At 50.9% G+C, this 21,102-nt stretch overlaps 2 protein-coding genes and 1 pseudogene across 4 annotated transcripts in view; 2 read left to right on the top strand and 1 right to left on the bottom strand.

The window, feature by feature from the left end:
- Positions 1-3,456, top strand: part of Yars1 (tyrosyl-tRNA synthetase 1) — a 29,318-nt gene extending 25,862 nt beyond the window's left edge. For both annotated transcript variants that reach the window (XM_027937338.3, XM_027937339.3), the window contains exons 12-13: positions 458-599; positions 2,641-3,456. In XM_027937338.3, the coding sequence (XP_027793139.2) occupies positions 458-599; positions 2,641-2,751 (253 nt within the window). In that variant the 3' untranslated portion in view covers positions 2,752-3,456. The remainder of the gene's footprint in view (positions 1-457; positions 600-2,640) is intronic.
- Positions 3,457-3,700: 244 nt separating this feature from the next.
- LOC114094588 (small nucleolar RNA U13) lies at positions 3,701-3,815 on the top strand (annotated as a pseudogene).
- A 28-nt stretch (positions 3,816-3,843) lies between these two features.
- Positions 3,844-21,102, bottom strand: part of Nhsl3 (NHS like 3) — a 29,729-nt gene continuing 12,470 nt past the window's right edge. The window contains exons 2-8 of one of the 2 annotated variants that reach the window (XM_071617624.1): positions 10,530-10,700; positions 10,392-10,447; positions 9,994-10,117; positions 9,031-9,147; positions 6,574-8,939; positions 6,063-6,142; positions 3,844-5,963 (exon numbers count right to left, since the gene is read on the bottom strand). In XM_071617624.1, coding sequence (XP_071473725.1) covers positions 5,921-5,963; positions 6,063-6,142; positions 6,574-8,939; positions 9,031-9,147; positions 9,994-10,117; positions 10,392-10,447; positions 10,530-10,700 — 2,957 coding nt within the window. In that variant the 3' untranslated portion in view covers positions 3,844-5,920. Of the gene's footprint in view, positions 5,964-6,062; positions 6,143-6,401; positions 8,940-9,030; positions 9,148-9,993; positions 10,118-10,391; positions 10,448-10,529; positions 10,701-21,102 lie in introns of both variants that reach the window. The other variant, XM_027936935.2, reaches the window with a different exon arrangement.

Raw genomic sequence — 21,102 nt, 5'->3', positions numbered from 1 at the left:
GGACCCTATGATGCCCGGTGGAAGCCCTGAGAAAACACACCTCATTGATGCCAAAAAAGTGATGTCTGAAGGAGTTATTGTTCAAGTATCATGAATGAGACACTACCCAAGTTAATTTTGTTAAAACAGAAATGGAGGTGTGCACTTGCCCAAGCCTTACTACCAGTTAAGAGCTGGAGGCAAGATTCAAACCAGGTTCTGTAAAGTCTTTACTGCATTATTTCATACTTCCAGATTTGGTTATCTCTTCTAACATAGGAATTTAATAGCCCCATTTAATCTAAACTGGCGATGTCCAAAGATGTGCTAAAGTAATGAGGACCTCCTGGGGCCATGGCTTTGAAGATGTTCTAAATCCCATTAGGGTCCTTTGGAAAGGCCCAGATCACTTTGGCTTCCACAACCCTGGGAAGCCATCTGTAGCCTCACACTTCCTTTGTCCTGTGTGTCTTCTCAGAGAAGGGGTAAGCCGCCAGGTTGAACCTCTGGACCCTCCTGCAGGCTCTGCTCCTGGTGAGCGAGTGTTTGTTAAGGGCTATGAGAAGGGCCAACCAGATGAAGAACTTAAGCCCAAGAAGAAAGTTTTTGAAAAGTTACAGGTAAATCCTGCATTGTTCCCTCTTGCCTGCTACTGGGCCCTGTCCCTACTCTTCTTTGTTAGTGAATCCACAGCTGTCTCAGTCCCAACTGGGACTTTGGCTTTCTTCATTCCAGACCTTCCTGTAAGTGAGATGTCTGAGGGGCCTGGAGGTCTCAGAAGGACCTCTCATGTACTGAGCTTTGACAGGCTATTTGAGGCACTATGTAAGACACTTCAGACACTTCTTATTTATCTCCAGGCTGTGACAGGAGATGGAGATTATCTCCATTTTACCTAGCAGGATATCTGCCAAAGCCAGAAGTGATGGAGCCAAGGGCTGGTGCTGCATCTCAGTGGTAGAGTGTTTGCCTAGCCTGCAAGAGGCCCCGGGTTCCATCCCCATCACAAACGAAAACAAGAAGAAAAAATAAAAGATGGAGCCAGAATCAAAACCTTCCTAGGGCCAGGCATGGTGGCTCACACCTATAATCCCAGCAACTGGGAAGGCTAAAGCAGGAGGACCACAAGTTCAAGGACAGCCTCAGCAATTTAGCAAGACCCTGAGCAACTTAGTGAGACCCTGTCAGAAATTTAAAAAAAATTAAAAGGGCTTGGGGATATAGCTCAGTGGTAAAGCATCCCTGAGTTCAGTCCCTAGTGCCAATAAATAAATAAATAAACAAACAAAAACTCTTGTAGGGTCCCTCTCCCCGCCTTGACCCTTGGATACTCATTCTCTCCTTGCCTTCTGGACACTAACACATATGGTCTGCCCCAGTGATCTCTTGAATTCATTCATTCATTCATTCACTCATTTAGCAAATGTCAAATTCATAATATGTATCAGGCACTATTCTAGGAGCTTGGGCTATATCACTGAACAAAACAGCAAAAATTGCCTCTCATGGAACTAACACCCATATGTGCCTTTTTCAATACCTGATTCCTCAAAATGCTTCTAGAGGTGTTTAAACGGTGTGTGTCTCCTGTATGTAGCAAATGGGTTTTTATGGTGACTATGAATCACTTATTTTTTTTCTGGCTATAAAATAAAATTTTCATAGTAGAAAAAGTCTAAAATATAGATAGGGGTAATGAAGAAAATAAAATATCCAGCCAGACACCATGGTGCATGCCTGAATCCCATTGACTTGCAGGCTGAGACAGGAGAGTTGCAAGTTCAAGGCCAGCCTCAGCAACTTAGTGAGACCATTTCAAAATGTAAAGATGTAGCCCTGTGGTAAAGAAGCCTAGGTTCAATCTCAAGTATTATAAAATAAAAAATCAAGATAAGATATCCATAGTCCTGCCAAAGAGAAACTTAAAAAATGAAGTTATTTTTTCCTTTTGGTCCTTTGCTCTGCATAAAATGGATTTACAGTTTGATTCATACTGAAAGTTTTCTGTTTTAGTCAGGTGTGGTGGCACACACCTATAATCCCAGTGACTTCAGAGGCTGAAGCAGGAGGATCCCAAGTTCCAGGCCAGCCATGGCAGTTTAGCAAGACTGTGTCTCAAAATGAAAAAGAAAAAAAAAAAAAAATGTCTGGGATAATAGGGATGTAGCTGAGTGGTAAAAGTCTATGGTTCAATCCCCAGTACTGAATTTTTTTTCTACTTTATGCTCCCAGACTTTCTATATCTTAAATACTGAGGTCACACTACACAGCAGTTTATCACAATTATCATAATTTAAGACTTTACTAGCCATTGAGGGTGTTCTCATTGTTTCACTATTAGAATGTTACAGTGGGCTGGGTTGTCAGTCAGTGGTAGAGGATGCATGAGGCACTGGGTTCTATCCCCAACACCACACCACACACACAGAAAGAATGTTATGCTGGATGTCTTATACAGAGACCTTTGTACTTAATTTTTCATGATTATTTTCTTAAACTAAATCTCTAAAATGAACTTACCTGAGACAAAAGATATGAACATGGAAGCTTTGACAAATTATTCTTAGAAAAGCTGAGCCAGGTTACACTAGAGTAGTATAAGTTTCCTTGGGATCTCAACCACCACTGTTAACAACTTTTTTTTTCCTCTATCTTAATCAGATTGACTTTAAGATTTCTGATGAGTGCATTGCACAGTGGAAGCAAACCAACTTCATGACCAAGCTGGGAAACATTTCCTGTAAAACACTGAAAGGAGGGAATATCAGCTAGCCAGCCCAGCATCTTCCCTACTTCTACCATCCTGAGTCTTCTGGTGTCTCAGTTTGTTCCATTTGTCACCTGTTTGCCCATCTCTCAGGACATTGAAGCAGCAGGTCTTGGACTCTTTCTTAGGTGCAAAACTGGGTAAGGGGCAGCATACCTCCCCAGAATCTGGAATCATCCCAGGTGGTAAGTGGGGCTAGGGAACCCAGTTTTACCAGCTTCCTTTGGCAGCTGACTCAAGAATTCTGGTTTCAATAGAACTCATAGAAAAAGTTTATGCCACAGTCCTTGTAATTGGAAAAACATTGGTTCCCAAGTTTTTTGGAGTTATCCCAGCAGCTGTGCCTCTAGCTGGAATCTAGTGCCTGGACTGGGCTAATTACAGTTTCTTCCCCAACAGGAAATTGTGGGATTTGAAAAGCAAAGAGAAGGGAAAACAGAACCTAGTGGTCTATCAAGTGGTTGGCAGCGTTCACACTGCATGCCTACTCTGGGGCTTCGTGTTGGTGGGAGACAGGGCCTGCCCCAGGGCTCATGGAATTTCCCTTGATCCAGCCAAACTGGGACACTCCCTAAACCAGCTGTGTTGTTAGTTAGCATGGATGGCATGGCGTGTGTCTTCAGAGAGGGTGAGGTCATTTCTCTATAAGGCGAGAAAATCGAATCACTAATCATCACTGTCAAATTCAAATAAAATGGTCTGAACAAGCATGTCTGGATGGGGACTGTCTGTAAGTGTGAAGCAGCTGCTGGGTCCCTCTCCCAGCCTGGGGTTGCTTGTATCTTGTAAGTTTGGCATTGTAGTGGGACAGTTGGGGGACTGGTGGATGGCAGATACCTTTGGTTTCCCTTTGGTGGTGCTAAGCGCAGCAAGCAGAACATTTTCCCTTCTAAATGTTGGCAGAGACCACTGCCCTGCCCTGCTCCACCCCCATTCAGCAGCAGCAGCAGCCAAATCCTTTTGTGGTTGATTAGTGTGGTGACTGAGTTTTCACACTAGTGTATCGGGAGAGCTTTCCTCACACCTAGTTACCAGTGTTAGCCATTGAGAACATATTGCCCATTTGATGTGGAGGGTCGGGAAGCAGCAGTCACAGCCAAGTTTCAATCATTTAATTAATTAATTAACACCTTTTAAATGAAACAGAGCTTTTTCACCCCTCAAGCTTCAGGGCAGAGGGAATGGATTGTTTGTATAGACATATCAAAGACTCGAAAATTTAAAGAAATATATATATATATACTTCTCTCTTCTAACATTTTTATGCAAATTAAAAATCAGAGGCTTTTGGTCTCTCCATTTGCACGAGGTCAAGCTCATTCACCCCAGAGAACAAAGGAGAGTTGCCTCTTCTAGATTCCCCCCTCTCCTTTGTGCTCTGGTCCACCAGGTGGGGGAACAAGCTCAGAAAATCCCAACTGAGGATAAGAGCTCCAGTAACATGGGAATAAAGAGGAGTCAGGCTCCCTCCACCTCCAGCAGTTCTGAAGGCCTAGTTTCATGGGGCTTTGACTGCTCCTAGGTTCTGGGTCCTGGGGTGGGGTGGATCAGAAGCTCCAAGCAGAAGAGTACTTACTGATTGCCTTCCCCTACTCACTGGACAGGTGCAACATATACCAGCAACAGCTCCCCATTATCCATGGGGCAAGGGAAAGATGTTGGTTTGTAGCCACTGGGAGAAGACAACAGTGGCAAACTAAAGAAACCCCAGAGCAGGCAGCCAGAGGAGCCCAGGCCCACAAACCCCCATTCCCAGGGGTAGGTGGCAAGGGCCAGTGTGTCACTGTCTATAGTAGTGGAGAAGCTAAAAGTAAGGTTCCTTGCCAGGCTCAAGGCTGAGTCACTGCTGAGAAAAGAGGATTAAGAAGGGATGGCCCTGGGTGGCAGCCACACTGCTGTGCACGGAGGTACTGGAGGCACCCCTGTGGAGCCAAGGGGACCGATGAGGAAGCCACCTGACCTAGATAGATCACATAAGCTGAAAACAGAAAGGTCATTAAAACTCCTGGAGGAGCGATCAGTAGCAGAGGCTGACATGTAGGAAGAGCCACCCAGCGCCCTCTGATAAGGGAAGGTTTTGGAGTAAGACTGCACCTCTGGCTTCCCATTCTTGCCACTCAAATCAGCTCCCCCTGTGGAATCACCCATGCTGAACAGCAGGAAGGACATGCACCAAAGAGTAGAGAAAGGTCAGAAAATAAGGTGCAAGGGCCAGACCTGGGCTGCTGCCCAAATAAGCTCCCCTGCCAGATCTTCCCTCCTGTCTCAGTACTCCCTGTGAAGCTGAAAAGGACACAGCCCATGGGCCCTGCCTCTGAAACTGTGCCTGCTGGATCAATCAAACAAGGGGCAGATGTCTGGCATGCCAAGGACCTGCTGAGATGACCTACTACTGTGGTTTGCTTCTGAGGACAGAGCCTGCAAACCTGCCCTCTCCTTCTTCCTCCCCACACCCATTTAGAGCCTGGGAGTCCCCTAATTCTTGTCCCCTGCATGAAGCACCTGGCAGAGCTGGAAGGCAGGAGGTTGGTGGTAAACTGAGGCACAGGAAGGCTAACCCCACTGCACCTTTTGTGCTTTGGAATTCCACAGCCCCATTCCTGCCCCCAGCCTTGAGAAGCCTGTGGGAATGTGACTTGCCCACCTCCAAGAACTAAGAAAGGAGCAAACTGGATTGGGGAGGAGGGACAGTTTGGTCCCAGCTATGGGCTGGTACCCAGGGATTGATGCTGCCACCATGTAAACAGACCCTTGGAACGTGGCTTCCCAAGCCCTGGAGGATGGACATGCAGCCACTTCACAAAAGTGCTTTGATTCTGGACTACAATATGTGCATGATTTGGACATGGGGGGGGGGTGAAAAAAACACATGAAGTGTTCTGCTCCCGTCTCTGTGGCCTCAGGGCCAGCAGGGGGCGCAGTCACCCACTCCCACCAGCTACCTCCTTCATGATGAGGCTAAGGCCAAGGCTGAAGGGGCAGCTGCTGGAGGCGAGTCCTTTGAGGGGAAAGGCATGAGAGCTGGGTGATCTGGAGGACGGGCGACACCAGGCTTGCATAAATATCGAAGGCTGTGGAGGTTAAGGCTGCAGGCGTCCTCTCTTAGGTTGTGTCTGCTGTCCTCTCGTCCTTGGAGCTGCTCAGGTCCCTGAGAGATTGTATTCCTGGGATGGGTCAGCAGTGCCAGTGCATGGTCAGACCAGCTCTTTCTGTGGGTCTGTGAGAGAAAAAGGAACATTTAGTAAGGGGCGCCCAGTTTGGTTCAGACACTGAGAGCCCAAGCACACTTTCACCCAGCCTTTCCCTAAACTCTCACTTGACAGACACCAGTGACAGCAGCTGGAAACTTGACTCAGACACTGTAAAGTAGGTGTCACTGTCCCACACTTCACAGCACTAGGATAAGACAAAATGATAAGGTTGGAATACACCTGGTAGGTCTGAGGTCAAAGCCCCACCCCCATGTTCCTTTTCCTGTAGTTCAAGTGACAATTCACCTGTCCCAGGCCTCCTAAATCCAGTTTTTGTTTTGTTCCCTTTTGTTGTAAAAATTAACCATCTCAAAGACCCAAAAGCAAATGCCCAGTGGTAGGACTTCAAATATTTATTTCCTACCATCAGTGACAAGACCCACACCCACCACTGCGCACTATACCTGAGTCTGGGGGACCCATCTTCTCCTCTGGGCCCACCAGCTGCACAACATCTCCGTTCTCTGCCAGCTCCCCCTTAGTCCTGTCCTCAGCATGAGGGAGCCCATTGGTAGGAGGAACAGTTATGGGTTCAGCCCGAGGAAAACTGGGAGAAGCAGGTAAGGGGACTCCCACCGAGGGCTTGCGGGCCACAGGTGGGGGAGCCTTCGGTGACTTCTTCAGGGACTGGGATGGCCGCTGCTCCGAAATGCTCCTAAGTTCAGCCACCAGATTCCGCTGGAGGTCAGCCTGGGCCTCAGGGGACACTGGCCGTTCAAGCTGTAGCTTCTTAGTGCCCTTGGAGAAGATGAAGCTGGCTGTTGAGGCAGGAGACTGGGGAGACTGTGGCCGGGCCTCCGGTGGTCCATTGGGCTGGGCACTTCCGAGGCCCTCACTGGCAGCCAGGCTGGAGGCCTTGAGTAGGACGGCAGCATGGAGCCCAGAAGAGGAGACAGGCACAGGGCTAGCCCGACCTGACAGGGCCCTTCGCAGCGGCTTCTGGGGGGCTGATAGCCCTGATGCAGAGGTTGGAGCACCTGTGGAAGCGACCACAGAGCGCAGCCGCACCATCTGCAGGAGTGAAGGGGTGACCAGGGGCACACCAGCTTCGTCCCTGGAAGCCCCATTGCTCTTGTTGCAGCCTACTGGCTCCTTCCGAGGGAGTCTGACCAGCTCTGGGACAGAACTAGTTGCGGGTGGGGCTGGTGGGGCTGGAGGAGGGTCTGGGGTCCCCTGGGGCTGGCTCTGGGAGGCAGCCAGGGAGCTGACAGGCCCAGGGGCTACTGCAGACTCAGGGCTAGCCACAGAGAAAAAGGCCTCCTCAGGTGGTGGGAAGTCAGCCATGGACAGATCCTGCTCCTCAGGTGTAGGGGGTGGGGGTGGGGGCCAGTTGGGGTCTGGGAGGGGCTCCTCAGTCTCTAGGGAAGTTGGGGCCTCCTCAACCACCTCTAGTTTCTTACTAGGTGGTGGGGGTGGATGGTAAGATGGGGGTGGGGATGGTGGGGGTGACTGATCTTTGGAGACAACAGGAGACTCCTGGGGTGGGACCAGAGATATCTGGGGAGTGGGAAGAGACTCAGGACTAGTATCAATGGTAGAGACAGGCCCAGGAACCACAGCAGGAGTGGCCAAAGTAGGGGCAGCTTTTTTAAGGCTCTTGGGCTTAGAAGGAGGAGGAGGAGAGAAGGGGGCAGGCACCTTGGGGTGAGGAGGTATGACAAACCTATCACTCAAGGGGATGGACATGTGTGGACCAGAGCGGTCTGAGGGAGTAGGATCAGAGGAGGAGGAGCACAGAGACGTGAGGGAAGAGGAGACAGAGACACCAGGAGACTGAAGGGAAGTGACCCTCTCTGGTTTAGGAGGCTGGGCCTTGCCTGGGGAAGCAGGGGCACCTGCCAGACCCTTGGGAGGTAGGGTCGGGGTACCACTTTGGCTCGAGTATCCACTGGAGGGTGAAAGTGTCCGTTCTGGGGATCGTGGGGGGTGCCGGGTGCCACCAGGAGACAAGCCAGGCACCCAGCTACTACCTGCCGAGGTGGGTGGACAAGGTGCTGCACCCACCACCCCTTCTGACCCACCTGTGGTGGGGGGCCGGGGAAGCTGCGGCTGCTGCTTCCGCTCAGGCTTAGGTGGCAACCCTAAGGGCCCATCGGGTGCCTCGGAGCCCCGCTGATGGAGGGAGTATGTCCGGCGAGGAGGTGGAGGAGGCCGTTTCAGCTTCCGCAGGGAAACACTCCGGCCAGACAACTGCCCGCTGCTCCGAATGCTGACTGTGTCTGAGGCCTCGGCAGTGCTGCCCCCACTAGGGGAACCCCTCCCACTGCCCCCCTGGGGAGCTGGTGCCATGCTACTGCTGGCCACAGAGCCCTCTGGCTGACCCTCAGAACCCCCCTTTGAGGAGAGGGTGGAACCGTCAGACACAACAGTCTCAGAAGACTGAGAGTGGCTCCAGGTATCACTGGAAGAGGAAGGATGGCGGCTACGGGGCTGGGGGCTGGAGACAGAGGAAAAGCGACCCAGGGAACGGACGGAGGCCGGGCTAGCAGAGAGCAGGCTGCAGCGGCTCAATGTGCGCAGGCTGCAGCGGCCCAGGGCTACCACGTCCACAGTAGGTGGCAGCACAGCATGTGGGATCAGCTTTGACAAGTAGGTAGCCTGGGGCGAGATGGACATGGCTGGACTCAAAGGCTCTGGAGGCCCTGCCCCTCCTGTCAGTCCAGGAACTGCTAGAGACATGGGCCGGGTCAATGGAGGGGGCCGGGCCCCTGAGGACCGACCAACAAGGGTGTCATCCCGGTAGACGCGGTCAATGTGGCGCTGCAACACGGCCTCTGTATCAGCGTCAGCCTCTGCCTCTGCCTCCAGTGCCTGCAGAGATACTCGGACCCCAGTCCCTAAGGCCATGCCAGCTGGGCGACCGTCTACTGTGGGGATTCGGACAGCATCCCGTGGACCAGGAGGCCGAGGAGTACCTGGTGCCTCACGCTCATTCCGCAGGCCTAGAATGGATGAGGAGCAGGTGGCAGTCAGCAAAGAGGGGCTGGCCGGCTCCCCACCCACCACCACTGCCCACCTAAACCCAGGGCTCACCAAGTTCCTTCTGCACATGCTGAGGCAGACCCAGCACGGTGCTCCGACGCTCCCGCCGACGCCTCCCTGACCGTCCAGAAGATTTGGGAAATGAGTCATGGGGTCGGAAAGTGGAGCCTGAGGGCCAATTCAGGGGGGAAAAAACCGTTAGAGCAGAAGGTCTCCACATGTCCTGCAGAGCACTACTTTTGTGAAGTGCTAGTAATAGCCTTGGGATAAAAGATTTCTGCAGTCAAATAGATATGGGTAAAACTAGAGGCTTCTTTTCTATAAAGATTATGGAAGGCTAAGTCAAAATGATCATTGCCATTTAGTGAGTACTTATTTAGTGAACACATTATTATGTCCACATGCTAATGTTCAGCATTCATTCCAATAAGGTAAACGCTATTATTATCTATTGATTTTTATAAAACATCAAACGTAAGTTCAGGGATGTTAAGGATTTGCCTAAGGTCACGTGGCTGCTCAGTTAGCAACATCAAGCCAAAACCCAAATTTCCAACTTTTTTTTGAGGGGGCAGAGGGTACTACAGATTGAACCCAGGGGCACTTAACCACTGAGCAACATCCCCAGCCCTTTTTTTAAGACAGGGTCTCAACAAGTTGCTTAGGCCCTCGATAAATTGCTGCCTCAGTCTCCCCAAGCTGCTGTGATTACAGGCATGTACCACCAGGCCCAACCCCTACTCTTAATTTTACAGTTAAGATTCATTCGCTTGGGGCTGGGGACAAGGCTCAGTGGCTCAGTGATAGAGCAATTGGCTAGCATACTCAAAGGCCTGGGTTCAATCCCTAGCACCTCTCTCCAAGAGGACACAGTGTACTGTCTCCTGAATTAACTGAATCACAAAGCCTGAGAAGACACAATTAGGAGGAGAAAGGGAAGCTGCGGGTGCTAAAACAAGATGGTGCCCACCACCCCTCTCCCCTGCCCAGGAATTCTGGCCAGTGAGGAGACACCTTTGCGCTGGATCATCTCTGAGCGGATGGAGAGTGCATCCTCTGCCGTGGAGCTCTCAGCCGTGTAGGATGTGGTCTGGCTGCAGAAGGAGATGCTGTCTTCATCTGGCGCAGTCCGGGAGGACTGTAGGGAGAAGAAGATTAGTCCCTGGCCTCTGTGGGCTGCCTGCTCAGAACGCCTCAATGGAACTTTTGATTTACAGACCCCCCCGCCCTCGAGTGTTACCCAGCACAGAGCCAGCATCACTAGAGCAAGTCCACACTAGCCCAGAAGGGTCAGTCAGTCCAGCCCTTTGAGATACAAGAAGGAAAAAGACCCAGAAGGTCTAAAGCCATGCTTGCCACAGGTCAAGAAAGGCGGCAAGAGCAGTCAGGACTGAGCTAGGGGCAGGGCTCACCTGGATGCTCTGGGTGTCTCCATGGTCCCAGCCACCCTTGTTCAGTTTCTGTTTTTCTGGAAGACACCAGAAGAGAGTGTTGGGCTAGGCTCCTGACTTCAGGAGCTGAGAGAGTAGAGGGCGGGTGAGAAGGGTTACCTTGGTGCTGTAGGGAGCGGAGCCCCTCCTGGGCCTGTGTGTGCAGCTCTTCCAGGTGAGGCGGTCGCCCACTCGGGAAGAAGACATTGTCCTGGTGCTCATCCACTACAGACCCTAGCCCCTGGCCAGGCCCTGCACTCTGACGTTTTTCACTCTCAGCCTTGGCAGAACCTAGTAGGATGGAGGAGGAAGGGAGGTAAGACCCAAAGGCATGTGGGTCCTCAAAATGCACAGGTACCATGACAAAGGCACCCGAGTCCCCAGACTGCCCATGGTCCCTACACACACATGCAAATGCCCACTTTCCCCAGTGCATACATACAACCCACAATACTGGGGTAAACACTTAATACACACAGCCCCCAAATACATACACAAACTATGCCCAAAGGCGCATATATCTGAGTACTCACACCACACAAATGGACACACAAGGCACGACACGCAAAACACAGGACACAGGACACAGAGGCTCACAGTCTATGCACACAAGTTTCATACAAACAGCACCCAAGTATGAACCCACATAAGTATCCATACCCAGCCTCCACCTATCCACAACACCCACAGTTCCCATTCTGTACACATGTAAACAGTATCTAAGTATACACACAACTGTGTATACACACGTCACTCAGGGCCCCATGCAAAACAACCCTGTATACACATATCCCATAGCAAATACAATGCTCACCTCCAGACCCCAAGCCCTACTTTAAAGGAAAACAAACCACCCTTTTCATACAGTGCCTTGGCCCAAGTCCAGGGAGAAGATACTATGGGAAACCAAGAAGGAGGAGGAGCTGGAAGGGGTCATAACCAGAGTCCCAGAAAACACTGGGGAACAGGGAAAAACAGGCCAAGAATATAATCTCCTGGGCCCCCTACTCACCCATAGGACTACCCCTTCGTGGAAGAATGGACAGGGAAGGGGAGAAAAGAGACCCAGGCACTCCTACCCCCAGTCAAGAGAGTTCAACCTCTCCAGGGAGAAGAGTCCCAGGTATGGAGGCCCTAGCCCAGGCCCTGATGCATGGAGCCAGGGATCAATTACAGAAGATCCTGTTACAGGCTCCGCCCACAGGGGGCTGGTCATCTAATCCTGGGGATGGGGGAGCTGTGTCAGCACTTTGCAGCCCTAGCCCTTCTTTAAATGAAACCCACAACATAAGCAAAAGCAGTGGAGGGTCATGTGACCTTGGCAGTACCTTGTAGAGGGGCAGGAACAAAACAAGCCCTTTAAAGGGACACACCCCAGGAACAGGGTGGCCCATTCAGATACCTGCCATTCACCCTTCCTCAGCCTACTCTTCAAGGGCCAGGGCTCCTGCCCCAGGAAAGCCAGGAGGTCAGAGGTAGGAGGTACCCCAGCAGGTAGTGGATATCTCCCTCAGACCCTCATTTTACAAGTGGGGAAACGGGTTCAAAGGGGAAAGGCCTCGCCTAAGGTCACCCAGCAAATGGGAGTCAATCAGCTGGAACTAAATCCAAGTTCCCAGAGGGGACTCCTGGATCACACTCAGACTGAGAATCCCTGGTTTCCAAAAGTCCAAGAAGCTGTGGCCCCTACAGTCTGAATCCAGGCCTGAAAGCCCAGCTACTAGGAGAAAGAATGGGTATAAGTCCCTTCCTCCAAACCCCCAGGCCTCTAAACATGGTTCCACAACTTCCAGTGGCACTTTTCTCTGCAGCTCCCCACATCCCATACTCCCCTACCTTTGGGATGACTCCAAAAGGGGCTGTCCCCTCACTCTGAACTAGGTTGGAGGCTGCACCCAGTAAATTATGGGTACCCTTGCAGGAAGGCAGTCTGGCCCGAGGGCGGCAGGCTTCAAGGTCAGAAGATGTGGGTCCATCCTCCCAAGCATAAGCAGGCCCAGACAAAGGCAGCAACAAAGCGGCTGGACAAAGGCACGCCGCGGACAGGGGACTCCGGCCTCCTTAATAGCGCCGGACCCAACCCCACTGCTCCTCCCTGGCCTAGATCCCCCAGTCTAGGGAAGAGTCTGGCTAAGGGAGCTGTGGGGATCCCTTCCCGTCCCCCTCCAAGCCACACCCACTCACTCACCCTTCTTCTTAAAGAGCTCAAGAAGCGCAGGGAGGTGGCGGCCAAGGAACACCACCATGACTGCGGGCGCCACTCGGGGATGTCCCCTACTCTAACCTCCTCCGTGCGCCCAGGAGCGCCTTCACCACAGCCCAGCACTAAGCCCGCCTGCCTGGTGCCCGCCAGCGAACCCACCGCGGCACCCGCTGCAGGCAGAGGAAGGGGAGGGGCTGTTCCAGGTCTTCCTGCCACCTTCGCCACTGGTCCCGCCTACTCGCCGACCCCACCCCCTATGCAGGGACGCAGAGACACGAGGAAACTGAGGCGGAAAGACTGCAGGTGCTCTGCTCTACTAACGGGTATGACTAGGGGGATGGAAGATAATTTCTGCAGGGATCACTAACACTGCCACCAAGTCCTGTCTAAACATTCAGGAGTCAGAGCGAAGCGAAGGGCCCAGCTAGCTGCCAGATGGTAGGTGTAAGGGCCACCAGACCAGACTTGGCATGGTGCCCACCCCCACGCCCTTCTGGCTGATGGGATAATTCCTTGGGGAAAGAGCTCAGTTCATGGAGCAGTCAGGCAGGAGCCCAGGGCTGCCTTGTGGGAGTGGCAAGGCTGTGGGCAGAGGCCCCTGGAGGGGTACAATCTGGCCCAGGACACAGTACATACTGGGAAGCCAGGGAGAGGCCCAGAGCAGAACCACAGTGGCTGTTGGTAACAGCCCCCTCCTCATATGTGTGTTCAACCCCACACTTTCTTCCCACTGATGGCAGTGTGTCATCAGAGGCCCAGAACAGCTCAGAGAACTTCCAAGGTCACACAGCAGAGGCAGGATTTAAACACAGACCTCCAGCTCCCTGAGTCTAGGATTCTTCCTGCTGGCCCTACTTGGTCTAACTGATTGTGTGCTGGATCACCAGGCAGGGAGAACACATTAGCAAAAAAGAGCCCATAGGCAAAGTCAGTAAAATAGTCAAGAGGTAGGAGGGATGGAGAGAGGAGAGGTACTAAGAGGCAAGTCAAGTCCATGTTCAAATCTACCTCCATCACACAAAAGTCAAGACTATGTATGAAAACATGGCTGGGCTGGGTGCAGTGGCATACACCTGTAATCTCAGCAGTTTGGGAGGCTGAGGCAGGAGGATCACAAGTTTGAAGTTAGCCTAAGCAAGTTAGCAAGGCCCTAAACAACTTAGTGAGACCCTGTCTCTAAATAAAGTATTTTAAAAAAAGGGCTGGGGATGTGGCTCAGTGGTTGAGCACCCCTGTTTCAATCCTTGGAACCAAAAAGAAGAAGAAAAAGAAAAAAGGGCCAATAACTCCTCTTTATAAGATGCTATATCCATTCATTTGGTTAGTAAATATTAAGCTTGTACTTAGGGATACAGCCAAAGGATAACTTTATCTTGTTCACTAGAATATCCCCAGAGCCTGAATCAGTGCCTGATACACACTATGAGTTCAGTAAATACTTGAGGAATACATGAATGAGGTAGGCTAATATAACTTTAGGTAGTAAAAACTGATGAGTGCCAGGTGCGGTGGCACACACCTGTAATCCCATGATTCGGGAGGCTGAGGCAGCCTCAGCAACTTATCAAGGCCCCAAGCAACTTAGAGAGACCCTGGATCAACATAAAAAATAAAAAGGGCTGGGGATGTAGCTCAGTGGTAAAGTGCTCCTGGGTTCAATCCCCAATACAAATAATAAAAACAATAATAAATAAATAAGGGCTGGTAAAGCGCCCCTGGGTTTAAGTGCCAGTACCAAAAAAATAAAAAATAAACCGAAACAAAACAAAACTGAGGAGCTGTGTTTGGAGGTGGTAACCCTCTAAGAAAAGGATATTGGAACTGAGACCTGAAAAATGAGGAGCCAGCCAAGGCAGATATGGAAGTAGAGCCTTCCAGACAAGCACAGCAAATGTAAAGGCCTTGAGGAGGAGTGGGACTTCCACAAACAGAAAGGAAGCTAGTGCGGAGAAACTGGCAGGAGATGAGAGCAGAGGAGGGCAGCAGCCAGGTCAGGTGGGGCTCCTAGGCCTGAGCAGACTCCAGGTTACATTCCAAAAGCCTGGGAAGTCAGTCAAGACAGTTTCAGCTGGGTAGAGACACTTACAAAAAGGATCCTCCTGGAAACTCTAGAGCAGCTGAGACTCTGAAAGAGAGGTTCTGTGAACTATAATGTGCTCTTTCCCAAACTCGCCAAGGATACCCCTCCCTCCCTGCCCTCTTTTGGACTCCTTAGAGGTCTAGACCCCTCTGGAGCTCCTTTCCCATTTGCTCGCCTCTAAGACCATTCAAGCCCATGGCTAAGCCCTTGCCCTCTGGAGAGCAAATATTTGTGGAGCTGGATAGTAGATATGTTACATCACTGAACTCTAAATAACAGTCCCAAGAAGTAGGCACCTTTATTTCCATTTTACAGAGGAAGACCTGGAGACCAGCAGGGGCAAACACCCATAAAGCTCCCACTCTGGGCTTCATTGCACAAATGATATCAGCACTTCACTCCTGAATCCAAAAGCCATGCTGTCCACTATGCCAGCTACAAACCTGATCTCCCCAAAGAAGGGGTCCAGGAACTCCATCATTTCTACTAATTGGAGGTTTCTTGACTACCTGCTTCCCCCACACGCCCCCTCTTAGGCCAGACCCAACTCACTTATCAGTATTACACAAACAGAAAAGAGCAGCAGACCGACACTTGCTGGGTGATTAATCCCTGCCAGGCATGGTGCCAGGTACTGGTGGAAAGCAAAACCCTGTCTATGTCCTCATGGATCCTTTTTCCTTTTTTTTTTTGGTTCTTGTTTTTGGTATTGGGGATTGAACCCAGAAGTGTCCTTCCTGTGCACCAAATTACCCTTTTCCTAGTTTTTTTTTGTTTTGTTTTGTTTGTTTGTTTTTTAAATATTTATTTTATTAGGTGTAGATGGACACAACACAATGCCTTTATTTTTTTGTGGTGCTGAGGATTGAACCTGGGTCCTGCCCATGCTAGGCGAGCGCTCTACCGCTGAGCCACAATCCCAGCCCCAACCCTTTTCCTAGTTTTGAGACAGGGTCTCACTAAGTTGCCCAGGCTGGCCCTGAAACTTGTGATCCTCCTTCCTCAGATTCCCAAATAAGTGGAATTGGGAGCCACTGTGTCCATCTGTCTGTCCTGCTGGATCTTAGGGCAGCCCTTCAAGGCAGTTACTTGAAGGTACTTGAAGCTCCTAGTAGCTGAGGGCAGATGTAAGGCTCAGAGACCTAGGTGACTTCCCAAACTCTGGCTGGCTCTAAAACTGTAGCCTTTCACTGAGCAGGGCAGTCACCCCCAGCTTCCCTCTCAATAGGGAAACAAAGAGCTGAGCTCTGGCTAAGCTGGGACTGGGGGAACATTAGCCCTTAGAAGTCCAAGGCCCACATATGTCAGTCAGGGCCACAGCTGCAAATTCCACAGCCAGATCCAAGGCTCTCACACTTGATAACATCTGGTTGCTCCAGCAACGTCCCTCCCCCTCCCAACCCACAGCCTGGTCAGAGCCTGCTGCCTCTCTTAGCCACCCCAGGCTCGGGTCTACACACCTGCGCTTGCTTAGGAAGGTGCTCAGTGACTTGAATCTCGGGTGGGGGAGGGCACCTCACAAACTTGATGTCCAAAGAATGGAAGGACCTGGCCCAAGGCCACATGGCTTTCTGCTTTGGTACAGTCCAGGAGTGCCAGCTGGGGTTAAGGCTTTGACGGAAGCTCACCAAGCAACCTCTGCCCCCACATCTGCCTGAGGAAGGAGGCTTCCCAGTGCTGAGAAGGCACTCTACTTGTGGCCACACCCCCAACGCACCAGGCACACCAAGGAGCACCCAGGCAAGCTCCTGAGATCAGATACTGTCCCTGAGCAGGTATGGGGGTGTGTACCTCTAATGTCCCACTGGGGCCATCTCCAAAGGTGGAGCTCAGAAATACACCCACAAAGCACACCCAGGTTACACCCTCTTCATCCACTTAGGCAACTGCATAGACACTCACAAGGCCCAAGTGGCTGTATGTACAGGAAGACAAGCATGTGTACCCACCACCCAGGGGCTTTCCTGAGCCCAGGGACAGGGAGCAATCAGAGACGGAGCCCCTGTGTCCCACCCCACACACACACCAGCCGCATGCGCATGCTTACACACAGTCTTGGCAACAAACTCCATGGGGTGAGGCCTCAACCTGCCCCATTCCAAAGCTCAGGGTGGGGGAGGCGCACCCACAGGCAGGCCAGCCTGACTCAGGGGAGAGGAATGAGGGGGGAGGGCATAACTGTCCAGGTGGCCTTGCTCAGGAGCTGGGACCCTCATAGCCAACTTGCCAGCACCAGGCCTGGTCTTTACTGCCCCAGGCCAGCCCTCCAGCGAAAAGTCAGAATGCTCAGAGGCTTTTACGCTCAACCCCTTACTATACTGGTGGACACATGAAAGCCAAGGGTTTCCTTCCACATGAAGGCCAGGGTTTCCTCAGGTCACACATTCTAGAGGAATCCCTGAACAGAACCAAGAGCATCTGTGGATTTTACTCCCCCTGAGGCAAGGCAAAGGCAAATGAGCGTAAGAAACTCTCAGGTAGAAGAGGCACTTTCTCTTCTACTATCCCAAACGTATAAGTGAAGTTTCCTTTTTACAAAGGAGCACCAAGAGAAAGTGACTGACTTGCTCAAGGTCACCTAACCAGGAAGTGGCGGATCCCACATTCAACCCTGAGTCTCGCTCCAAATGCCTTAGTTGTCTTGAGTCTAAGAAAGTGAATGGGTAAAGGGGGCCACAGCCTCAGTCTCCTCCCTGGCATAAGAAGGGGAAGCCCTGAACCCCACTTCTATATCAGGGGAATCCCCCTCCCCTCCCTTGTCCAGCTCCACCCAGCGGGGGCGGAGCTGACAGGCCGGGCCGGTTCTAAGGTAAATATTGGGGGGCAGGGAGTGCCTGGAGCAGGGAGCGGAGGATCCCATCCCACAGGGTGCCCTGAGGGAAACTGCAGTAGTGCAGGGTGGAATTAGCTATAATAGTATTAATAAATGTGGTAATGAGTTTCCAGGCCAGCATCTGCTCCCAACAATGACATAATAATCCCTTTCGGCCAGGGCACAATTCTGATTTTCCAAAGCCCTTTCTTTTGTTCCTTCAAGGCATGATTATTCCCATTCTATGGATGCCAGAGAGGCAGCCACCATGAAGTTAGGAGAGGAAGGGCTGGGACTCTAGAGATGTGGACTCCGAGCCTTAATAAATCAGCCTCTCTCGGCCACAGTTATCTCATGAACACCCACCTCACAGAGTGCCTGAAAAAGCTAAAGAAAACCCTACAACCAAGAGCAAGTTCAAAGTTTTCTATCAGAGTGAGCCTCTGCCGGTCCAGGGAATGAAGGCAGGAAAAAGACCTTTCCACTTAACAACACAGCAACAACAAACTGGTGTCTCCAGAAAACCAACTGAGAGACACAGATGGTCTCATTCAATGGCCCTCACCATACACAGGCACTCCCAAAGGGTCAGTGATTTATCCAAAGTCACTAGACTAGTAATGGCAGAGTCAGGATTTGAGCCCAGTTCTAACTGGCTGCAAAACCATGTTCTTCCAGTGCCACCTGTGGCCTGCCTCCCACCCACTTCCAGAGTGCTTCTCCAATCTCAAGTGGAGTTAAGGACCATTAAGATAAAGGCCTGATAAGGGACACTCAACAGCAGCTCCCTATCTTCCCTTAGTGACCTCACCCAATCTGACAGTCCTGACCCTGTTTGGGAAGGAAGGAATTCTAGGTCCAGACCAGACAAATCTCACAGCCCTGGGAATCACAAGACCTAGTTTGAGCTCACTGCCTTTTTGATTCTGGGGATTGAATCCAGGGGCTCTTTACTACTGAGCTAGATTCCCAGTACTATTTTTTTTTTTTATTTTGAGACAGGGTCTCACTAAATTGCCCCAGCTGGCCTCCAACTTGCAGTCCTCTTGCTTCCGCCTCCCAAGTAGCTGGGATTACAGCCGTGTGCCACAGCATCCAGCTTATTTTCATTTTTTAATTTGTTTCTGGGACTGAGGATTGAACCCACAGCTACACAAGCACTCTATCACTGACTATGTCCCCAGTCTGTTTTTTATTTTGAAACAGGGTCTCACTAAGTTGCCCAGGCTGTTCTTGAACTTGTACTGCTACTACTTCATCCTGCACCCACCTCTCATTGCCTCTAAATAGAGTTTGACCCTGAGCCAGGTAATGTCCTTTTCTGGCCCTCGGTTTCTCCACCTGTGTTGTAGAAGGCTTAGAGAGATAAGTGCCAAAGAGCCCTCTGCATATATAACTGTTTCTAGAAGGAGGGCAATGGTTCCCCACTTACAGTCAGGGCTGGGGCAGCAACTGGAGTTCAACTTATCACTGATTACTCAGATCAAAGAGAGCTAAGCTCCTTATCTGGAAGCCCAGGGCTCCCACAAGCAAGCCCTGATATCACACACATCTGGTCACAAGTCTCCCCCAAGGAAGAGGAAGAGACATTGGGGGGCAAGAGACAGGACCTTCTCTCAGCTGTGAAACCTACCAAAGCCTAAGGCCCTCCAGGTCTAGAAGCAGGGTGAAAGATGGAAAAAATTCCAAAGAGACTGACTTTACCAGTCCCTTTCCTCAGCCTTCCCATCTGCAAGATGGGAACATGAATTCAACTAGGAGAAAGGCCCTGTGGGTAAACCTCTAGTACAATGCACAGGAATTGTGATATCAGGGTGACTCTCCTTGGGTTCCCAATTCATATCCTCCACCATTTCCCCAACCTGCCTAGGACCAAGTTCCCAGCTGACATGGGGCGGGGGGAGCTGGGTTGGACTCCTGAGAACCACGGCCAAACAACCCTAGCAGGTCACAGTGTCTTTCTAGCAGAGGGGAAGTACTCTCGCCTCATCCACCCTGACCCTTCTTTTCCCCTCCCAGAGCACTGGATCAGGGGAGGAGTCAACCCTTCCTAGGATCTTGGTTTATTTCCCCTCCCACCAGTTCCCTGTCTAAGCCCTTGAAGGCTTCAGTGGTTTTAGACTCCAGTTCTCTCCCACTGTGCTTGACACTTGGGTGCTCCTCAGGGCTCAAATGCCCCGGGTCTCAGGCTTTCTTTGCCCAGAGGATCTACAGGCTGAGAAATCACAACATGAAATCATCTATCCCTAAACTGGTTAGAGGCACAGGCTTTATAATATGACAAGCTTGGATTTGAATCACAGTTCTGCCATCTCCTTGCTGTGTGTCCTTGGGCAAGTAACTTTACTTCCCTGCGCTCTAGCTTCCTCATCTGTAAAATGAGGAGAATAATAGCTTTTCACTTGTTAAACTATTTGAAGACAAATGAATTAATGAAAAGGGTTAGCATGGAGCCTTTTATTTTTATTGGGGGGGAGTCACTATTGAGGATTGAACCTAGGGGTGCTCTAACACTCCAGCCCTCACTCCCCCCCGCCTTTTTTTTTTTAATTTTGAGATAGGGTCTCATTAAATTGCTCAGTCAAGACTCAATTTTGTATTCCCCCGCCTCAGCCTCCTGAACAGCTGGGACTACAGGAATGTGCCACTGCGTCAAGCTACCCAGGGCCTTATTTTTATCTCTGCAGTAACAACTCTGCTACCACCCCCAGCCAAGCAATCTTGAGTACAGAGCCTTCACAGCCCCCTCTGGTCTTTACTCCCAACATCTGATTAACCCCAAATCCTGAAAAATTCTGCGGCATCCTCCAAAGTGTCTCTGCAGCTGCCCATCTTCTCTGCTCCCATAGCCCTCCACCCCAGGCCCCAGATCAGCCCTTTCTTCATCACCTCTCCCTTGGATTACTGCAAGAGGCTCTGAGCTTCCACGCCCACCCCAGGATAGCCTGCCTGCACCTGCCCCCGCCCTGGAGCCATCTTCCTAACACACCACTTTTGTAGGCTCCACCCTTGCTCAAACACCTTCACTGGCTCCCTATGGCTGTACACTACAGCCCTCTCTAGCTGCCTGACACGTCTCTCTCCTCCATTCACAGACTAATCAAATGAATAAGTAATCAAGCTCCAGTCCTATGGGCTTATGGCAGCAGAATCTGAAGCTAGGGAAGCCTTAGAGTCCTCAACACAAGTAAAACCAAAGGGACTGAAGTTTACATTAACAGTGGAGACTCTTCTCCTCCCAGGACAAGGAATATGCCTCAACTACTTTCCTCTCCAATCTCCATACTCAGTCCCAATTCCCTGACTTTTCTCAAGACCATACCCTGCAGCTTCAAGGAATCCCCCATGTTTCTCCTTCAATCAACAATACAGGACTAATTCCAATCCTGCAGTTACTTAAAAACCAGATTAAGATCACGAAATCAGTTTTGTAAACTGATCCCAACCCAGCAACTTTTAAAATATAGCCTGGAATATTCATTCCCCAGCTCCTACCCTTCTATGTTGCCTTGACAATGCTTTCTAGTTTTTTTAGGAACACATGAAAACCAAGTTGACCCCTGAGTTGCAGCAGGGGCTGGAGGTGCACAAGGGTGGC

Source organism: Marmota flaviventris, chromosome 10 (genome assembly GCF_047511675.1).
Source record: "Marmota flaviventris isolate mMarFla1 chromosome 10, mMarFla1.hap1, whole genome shotgun sequence".
Classification (NCBI taxonomy): domain Eukaryota; kingdom Metazoa; phylum Chordata; class Mammalia; order Rodentia; family Sciuridae; genus Marmota; species Marmota flaviventris.
Note: the sequence above shows the minus strand (reverse complement) of the source record. Positions and strands in the feature narration are given on the sequence as shown.